At 43.2% G+C, this 8,805-nt stretch overlaps 1 protein-coding gene across 1 annotated transcript in view; it reads right to left on the bottom strand.

The window, feature by feature from the left end:
* Positions 1-2,257: 2,257 nt before the first annotated feature.
* The window catches only part of LOC126198436 (muscle-specific protein 20), a 32,258-nt gene continuing 25,710 nt past the window's right edge, over positions 2,258-8,805 (bottom strand). The window contains exon 4 of the mRNA XM_049934749.1: positions 2,258-3,415. Within this exon, the coding sequence (XP_049790706.1) occupies positions 3,224-3,415 (192 nt within the window). The 3' untranslated portion in view covers positions 2,258-3,223. The remainder of the gene's footprint in view (positions 3,416-8,805) is intronic.

Below are 8,805 nucleotides of genomic sequence, written 5' to 3'. Positions count from 1 at the left end.
GACAAGTGGGCTATTCGACTTTACTTCAAATCCTGAGCCGTGCTTGATGATACCGCCTGGCGAGCAAGTTTCTACCGTTGCTTTACTCATAGTGCCAATGGTCTACTGTTAAACGAAGCTTGAGGTACTGCCGCAATGCCGCAGTTTCTATTTATTTTCGGATGTGTCTGTATTTGTTTTCTCGCAGCTCCTAGGGTAGACAATATGGTGAAATCCTAGGCATTTTGAATAATACAACAGATTTAAACTCTTATTTAGTGGATGGTATAAATGCCACATTCAGTGCAATTAAACTCCTACACGCAGCCGCCTAAACCCTGAAGTGCGGAATCCGACAGAGGGAACATTGTGCATGTAGCATCAGTGATGAAAAAAAAGTATCGTGATTACTGCAGCACGATATGAACATAAATATAATTTGATATGAACAAAAATATAATTTACACGTATCGGTCGATGGCGATTGTATCGGTCGCTGGTGGTCGTAAAAGATTCTTTATCTAATGAAAAGCCTTATTTTAAACTTGACGGATATAGGTAAAACCAGATTCCAAGCTACGAGCGGAACAGTCAAAGACTATCTGAAACGAAAGGCGGGAAGAGAAACACCTCAATTTCTATAAAGTAACGATTGTACCAGCACTTTTTTTATGCAAGCGAGGCATGGTAATGACTAAAAATGACGAAAGCCATATAGAGGCAGTACACATTAAATGCCTTAGATCAGTCAAAGGATATACAAGGGCTGTCCGGAATGTAAGGAATGATCGTTCGCAAAATGGAACCACAGTGAGGATGAAAACTTATTTGTGACAGTTTTATTTCCCAGCAACTTCTCTACTTAGCCTCCGCCCCGACTTAGACACTTGTCGTAGCGTTGTACCAACTTTCCACTACCTACGTCATGGAAGGCAGCCGTTTTTGATTTCCGCTAATTATCTACGCTGACCTGCAGCTCGTTGTCGATGCCAAAATGTTGTCTTAAAAAATGTTGTCTTCACAGCCAGCGGTTCATTTGAGCAGAGGTGAATATGAGAGGGAGCCACGTCCAGGCTCTACGGTGGGTAATAAAACACTTCCCATCGAAAATGTGGGGTTGCACGAAATCAGGAGAAATCTCCCAGCAGGCACCCATACTTGGTGGGAGTCATTATTTTGTAGGCATCTTTACGCGCTCGCTGTGCACACAGAATTGAGAAGAGGAACGAGACGCTATCTACGGACATACTAGAGACACTGCCCAACACATCTGCGCAAACCTTCATCGAATTTTCACTGTGGTTTACATTTCATAACCAAAGGTTCCTTACTTTCCGAATAGCCCTCGTACTTCAATGGATAACATATCAAAAGGATGTAGTCAGACAAGAAACTTAACGTTTTAAGAAACAATAATAAATTATAGCAGAAAGAATGAAAGGGACATTTAAAGAGGACGGGAGATAGCAGAATACCGGAAACAGTTTACAACCACAAGCATGTGGGTCGAAGGAGAACTGAAAGAAGTAGAAAAAGACGGAAATGGAAAAAGTTGGAACGGATCATATGGCTTAAAATTCACTGAAAAGTGAGTAGAAGGAAAGGTGTATATACTAGTGTCGGGCGCAACTTTTCTACGCGTCCATATAATGTGATGAAAGCGACACATGTGTCTTAAGGGACAAGTGTTTCCTATTAGCATGCTGAACATGAAAGGTAATCGCAAGTCTTCCAGTAGGGTCCCTTCGTTGGAATACTGCATGTCTCATTTGTATCATACCTTAGCATGGCATTATTACCAGACGCTGACAGCCCTTTTTAGTCGAAGGTGTTAATGTAAGTATGAGGCTAATATCAGAAGAACTTTTGTTACCCATTTAGATCAACATTACAAGAGGCCGTTGGTTAATCATTGGCGGATTTTCCACATTCTGTATTTACACTTAAAAAGAGCACCGTAAACATTTAAAACAGTCAGATATGAGAACTGAATCTTATTCAGAGGTATAGAGTCGTCGTCTTTCATATACAGAAATAATTTGTCGTTTGTTCAGCCTTATATAGGAATCACTTACCTGTACACGGTGTGCTGGAACATTCTGAATTATAGTTCAGTGGCTGAGTTTTAATATTTTTTCGGAGAAATTGCAATCGTAGAAAATGTAGACCTGTGTATTTGACTAATGGCTGTTATGTTATCGTCTTCAGATGTTTAGATCTGGATGTGGATACTGTTAGTGCGGAAATTATTACTAAAAGAAATATTTACACAGTTGACTATGAGTGATGCAAGAAAAGTTTTAATTGAATCGAAATGGATACAATACAAAGAATGATTCCATAATGGATAGACACAGGTCTCAACAATGTTTCAAACACAATTCATGCACACACATACACTCTGCTTAATTTTGCTTACTTCCCTATTGATATCCCTATCGGCACGGTATGTGATTTGTTTCGGTGACGAACTCACAACTCTGTATAGTTTTCATGTCAAATTGTCAGATATCACGATTACGTGCATTTTAAATAATCGCGCCATTAAGTCTAAGTGCAAAAATAAAATTGATAATATTAATTCAACGATATAACTTTGAAAACAAAAGAAGAAGTAACATCTAGGTTTAATCATTACGTTATTACTTATTGTTACTGTTATGTTTAAGGCAAACAAGAAAAACATTAATATTAATGATTATTTAATCTAAATACGATCTTACAAAAGAAAGAATAAAAGGAGTGATAGTAATGGTACCACACATTTAAAATAATTACATAACCTAAAGGTGATAATTTCTACAAATTAATACACCGAAGTTTGGTCTGTACGAATGTTATGCAATCTACGATCTTTCTTTATTTTCCTGTTTCAGAGACGATGTTGCGATTTTTCAGGGCATTTATCGTACGTTTCTTTTCCAAGGGAGCAATCATTATCAGTGTATTCATCATCCCCTGCGGTCGGCGGCTGCCGAGGAGCGGGGCTGGTACCGACTGTGCGGGAGCCCCGGTCGTCTCCGGGTGCGGGTGTCGTCGCCGGCAGCCGGCTAGGCGGCGCAGGGGGTCGAGCGGCGTGCGTGCGAACGTGCGTGTGTGAGCGGGTGAGTGTGGTGCGTGTGCATGCTGTGAGGAGGCGATGTGCGTGAGGCGGCGGGCTCGTGCGCGGGCGCGCGCGCTAGTGGTGGCGGTGGAGGGATGACGATGACGGTGACGGTGACGGTGGCGCTGTCGGCGTCGGCGCTCACTTGCCGAGCAGGATCTTGCGCGGGGCGCCGATGTTCTGCCCCGCCTGCGACGCGCCCTTGTTGGTGCCCGCCTGCAGGCCGATGATGGCTTCGCCGGCGCGCAGCTGCTCCTCCGTGAAATCGCGCTTGTGCTCCTCGGACGGCTTTGGCCCCAGGTAGGGTCCCTTCCACTCTGGGTGGCGGTAGGTCTGCGGGCAAACACGGCACAATGACACTGGGCCATCGGGAGTCTGGCACGTGCTCTGAGCAGAGCGAAAACGAGACTCCCACAAAATTAAACTGTGGCTTTTTTCATAGCGAAATGAGAGTGGGGAACAGACAAATGAGGTATCAAACTGACCAGCGCGAGGTCTACTTTTGAAAAAGAAACTACTTGGAAGTAATCAGAGTAATTAAGCAAAGTTTACTTAATGATTTGAGAAAATACTGAAATATAGTGTCCTGATTTTCATCTCTTCAGGCATAGCTATTTTGTGCATATAAAGTTACATTGGTGTAGAAACTGTGGAATTGTTTCTTTCGTGCTCAAAAAGTAGAACAGGTTTCAAATTATATCATAAATTGAAACTTGTCTACTTTCTTTTGATGTATACAGGGTGAGTCGGCTGCCCCTATCGACGTCGTTTTATGCAACCCGCAATGTTGTATCTGGCCTTGAAAAAGCACGAGCGAGATTCTCGTATTCTCTCGCTCGCTACGCGCAAAATATTAGTCCTACAGTAAAAAAAAAAAAAAGGACGCTTTTTATAGGAAATTGAAGGTAGTTAAATTTTATACTGGGATACGTTTTCGCTAGAAGCCGTACTTTTCGAATTATTCGAGAGAAACGTACAAAAGTGACCTCTAAACGTAGCCCGTCGCTCACACTCAGCCCTCACCGGTCAGGATTTCTAGTACATTGTTCATGGCACTCCCTCCTATCACTAGCAACTACAAGAATTATTTCCCACATTCGATCTTTGTTGGTCTCCATTCACTGACCTTACTGCGCCACCGGCTTAGACGAACACTTACAAACTGTGAAATTGGCGTTTGTGTAAATTTAACCTAACAATGTTGTGAATTTTAACAGTATAAAGTAAGCAGTTACAGGGTTTTATTCGTCAGGCCTTCTGACTAAAAAACTATTCTCCTCGTAAGGGTTAAATTTCGATCGAAACGTCGACGCAATTACTTTTGGCGTAACGTTTACTAAAGTCGTTTTTCCTTCGTTACCCTCACGGGCACGTTTATATTAATGGCCGAATGCGCTGGTTGCGTAACAGCCCAATCAGTAGAGGCTAAAAAACGTCGAATATCGGAAATAGCGCAGTCGGCAATTTTTGTACAGTGAAGGCCAAACATAACATTGCAGGTTCCTAAAACGATTTCAGTAGGGACAGCTCAATCACCCTATATGCTGTTGATAATAATGGAATACCGATCGATATGTAAGTATATCATATTTCAGATTTTCCTGAAGAAAATTTGAAAATAAAATATTGAAAAAACGGTCAAATCTTTTGTGAAATGATTTGTTTAAAAGTAAAAAATTAAATGGATTAGAAAATATTTGACACCCTGCATTTGCTGTACATGGTATCGAGCTGTTTTCTACTATATTTCGTTTCTTGCTTTTCGGCAAATGAGTCCACGAAACATTTGACCATTTTTGTCAGTTTCTTTCTCTTCTTCGATTCTTTAACCTGAACAGTACACATTATGACCACACATTATACACGGCGTTTCACGAACGATACTGTCTCTGGCACTGTGCGGGAACCACCACCCCTGCAGCTAGTCCTCGATCGCTTTATAAAGCGTGGCAGGTGGCCTATCGCTTTTAACCGAGGAAAGAAACTAGACACATTACGAGCGGCCTTCGAAAGAAGTCCCAGGTAGTTAGTTGCTGTGTTCGCAGAGCTGTGCACTAGCCCAGATTGAAACCGCAGAGGGACGGCAGCGCAGCGCCCGACCAGCTTACATACTCTTCCTCAGCGACGGTTTAGCAACTGGCTATTGCAGTCATAACATGATGGAGAGATTGATCCTCTAATGCTCTTTTTTTATGATGCATTGCTGCAGTTATGGGAGTAGGTGAATTCACAGTACAGTCAATGTTCAAGTTTTGAAAATCCTATTCGAAAGCCTCTGCGAGATGCGAAAATTGTGGGTGGCACAAAAATGTTTAACAATGATGTGGTTGGCCAGAAGAAGAATATCAGCCACCCTCTTGAATGCGTGGCCATGCCAAGGCACATCGCTCTGGAAGACAACCCTAAAAATTCTGTAGTTGGTAATGAGCAATTTGTAAATTTATTCGAATAACCGTGCTCCAAAGGTATTTTGCTTCTACAAATAAATATTTATGGCTAATCTCCTTAAATTCTTCCTGCTGGTTCTCCTCATCGTTTATATTGAATATGCTAATGCCACAGGGAAGTGCAGACTTAAAAGTTAGTTTTTTGAGCATTAATGAGAATACGGTAGTTTTCATTATTCTAGTTTTAAGCAAAGAGTTCAGGCAAACATGATCTATCGAGTCGCTAAATGTTTGTATAGGCAGGAAGGTCGATTTAGGCATCTGTTCTGTAGACTATTTTGTTTTGAGAATGATATTCTGTCATTGTGTTCTTAAAATATACTGATCGCTCTTACTGAATACAGTAGTATGTTTAACATGTCCATAACGGAACACGTATGAGTTTTATTATACCGTTCTTCGTGAATTATATGCAAGAGCAAGTAATGCCCCTCTGAGGATAGCTGACTTTCAGCGAATCAAGGTTAAGTTGCTGAGGATCAACAGGCGGAAGGGTCTGACGGTGAAATCTAAGCCACGTTCTCTCATTAATAAGAAACTGACATCCTTGTCTCGGCTGCTTCTCCACCACATTCGTCGTCGTCCCTCTCTTATTACCTCCGTCAATTGACAGCTCGAGACGAGGTGACTCAAGCTTTACGTCAGTACTGCGCACAGATGTATGCGGAGGACGACGTTGTCGACCCCCCTACAGATGCTAGTTTTGGGATCCTCTCTGAGATGATTGCGCCTGAGTCGAATGGTTTTAGCGCATTTTCCAGGAAGGTTAAGTGTTTGATTTTATTGCTAATTCTTTCCCCCATAAATTCCCTGATCTGGACGACCTTCCGAAAGAATTTTATTTACGTTTTTGGCATCTCTTGGATTCTACTTTTACTTCCATTTTAAACGAGATTTGGCGGGGGAGAGCAGTGCCTGCGAGATTCAAGATGGGGAAAATTATTCTCATTCCACAGCAAAAAATGGTTCAAATGGCTCTGAGCACTATGGGACTCAACTGCTGAGGTCATTAGTCCCCTAGAACTTAGAACTAGTTAAACCTAACTAACCTAAGGACATCACAAACATCCATGCCCGAGGCAGGATTCGAACCTGCGACCATTCCACAGCACCGTGGCCTTTTACAGCGGCTGATTTTCGTCTCCCCATGCTACTCAGTTTGGCTACAAACCTGTTGCATGGGCTATGAGCAGCAGACTATTCTTATTGCTTGGTTGTGTAGTTGTTAAAGATCAGTGTTGCCTCCTTGTCCGTACAATTTTAACTCCGGCGCAGAATATAGGAGCGTGTTTTCGGTGTCGGCTGCTACATCTACTTATTGTGCATCTGGCTTCTTCGATGTTTCTAAGGCATTCTATCTCGTTAGTCACGCGTATGTCGCTCGCCTGTTGGAGACAGCTTCAGCGTTCCTGCACGTGTCGTCCTTCCTAGCGTGTACGAGGACATTCCAGCGTCAGTGGTGCTCAGTAGAAGCCTGACGCTACCGGTTGTTCTCTGTTGGAGAATGCCTTTGGACCGTCCTCTCTCTCTGTGCCTTGTTTACCCTGTCTCTTGAATCGTTGTTGCCGCAAGTTGCTGATCGGCTGTCACATTTAATACTATTGTGGGGGAAACTCAAAACTAGGGAGTGTGCCGATGACGTGTGGTCCTCCTTCGTCGAAGGGAGGAAGTCTTCTTGTTAAAAGTGATACTCGATGATTTTGTGGTACTTTAGGTGGGCGCGTAAATGAAGACAAATGCGAATTCCTCGAGCTACGCGGCTTCGAGGAGGCCGTTCTTTCTTGAGCACGTACTTCGGTTCGGCATACATCTTTGGAGGTTGTCATTAATCGTTGCCCATTGAAGATGCCGGCTTTGAATTGGAAATATGAAACTGGCAGTATTCAGGGTGCTGCAGTGAAAGATGGACGACGCTCGCTTATCACTGAGTAGAAAGTACGAATGTTGAATACCTATGTTTTGTGTAAGGCATATTATATCGTGCAGATCTTCCCCCTTCCCAAAATGGTAGCGATGAAATTGCTGCAACTGTCTTGCCGATTTATAAGGAAAAGCCATATGTTTAAACTACGTTACGAGATTCTGATGAAGCCGCGCAAGGGAGGAGGTTAGATCTTAGCTAACACACTCAAGGCGTCTGCATTCTACATCGCACGCATTACCCGTGAATTGCATACTGTCACGTCTCGCCTCTTCACTCTCCTACATCCAGTGAGTTTTGATTCGCCTGTTGATGTAGGTCGCTTTCATTTGAAACTGGATCAATTTAAAGAATTTTATGTTGTGGTGAGCTATCTGGAGGATGACATTTTGGGGCGGCAAGTGTTGACGACTCAAATCCTGCTTGCTCACGGGGGCGGGGTGGTCTGCCCAACCCCGTTGAACTGTTACCACTGCGTGTTCGTTGGAAGGTTGTATGGAGCGGCATCAGTCTTCCGATTTACACGATGGAAGTGGCTTGCTCTTGGTACAAAGTCATTAATAACTTATTACCTACTAATGAACGTCTACACCGAATTGGACTTAGGGACACGGCTACATGTTGTCGCTGTGGTTCCTTGGACACGCTTCCGCTTAGATTAACCTGCAGTGATCACCTGGCGAACTGGCTCAGGCTACGCAATCAGCTTGCCTTCCTTCTGTCACTGCTTACACCACCTATAGTACCCTGCGGCCGGATTCCTCCTCCTTTCCGAAGTCGAAGACTAATTCCGTCATGTCATTAATTGCTCATTTTAAAGATTTTGTTGTTGCTAATGCATGTGTGGGAGGGGAGAGGATTATTTTTTGACATTTCAGCAGGAGATGCTTACTGCATATTAGGACGACTAGCAGTTGTCCCGATATCGGAACAATATTGCTTACAAGCTAAATCCCACGTTTAGTAGACAGGATGCTGGTTCATGTGAACAGCGGGTGTGGCCTTTACCCGATACGGATGTCGTGACGCCCTGTCCACGTATATGATCCTTATCATATCTCGTTTCTATCTTTGGAAAGCTATTTCAACTGTTGTGTTCTGCTATATTTAGAAAAAAGTAAAAGGCGGTCAAGACCACCAAACTGCTGGTCCGTGTTCGATTCTTCGTCGTGATTTTTTATTCGATATTTAAAAAAAAGTGTTCAGCCGTGATGACCGCCATGCGGAGGTCCCACGTTCGAATCCGTGTTGGCCCGTCTAGGAACACAATGTGGAACTTTACCGTTTTACCTTCACCTGTATGTAGCGGTAGCGAAAAGCCGATGTCACACCTAGGTTCATTGACCTGCCAGTGT

This window comes from Schistocerca nitens, chromosome 8, assembly GCF_023898315.1.
Source record: "Schistocerca nitens isolate TAMUIC-IGC-003100 chromosome 8, iqSchNite1.1, whole genome shotgun sequence".
Lineage (NCBI taxonomy): Eukaryota > Metazoa > Arthropoda > Insecta > Orthoptera > Acrididae > Schistocerca > Schistocerca nitens.
This window is presented reverse-complemented; position numbering and strand designations above follow the sequence as displayed.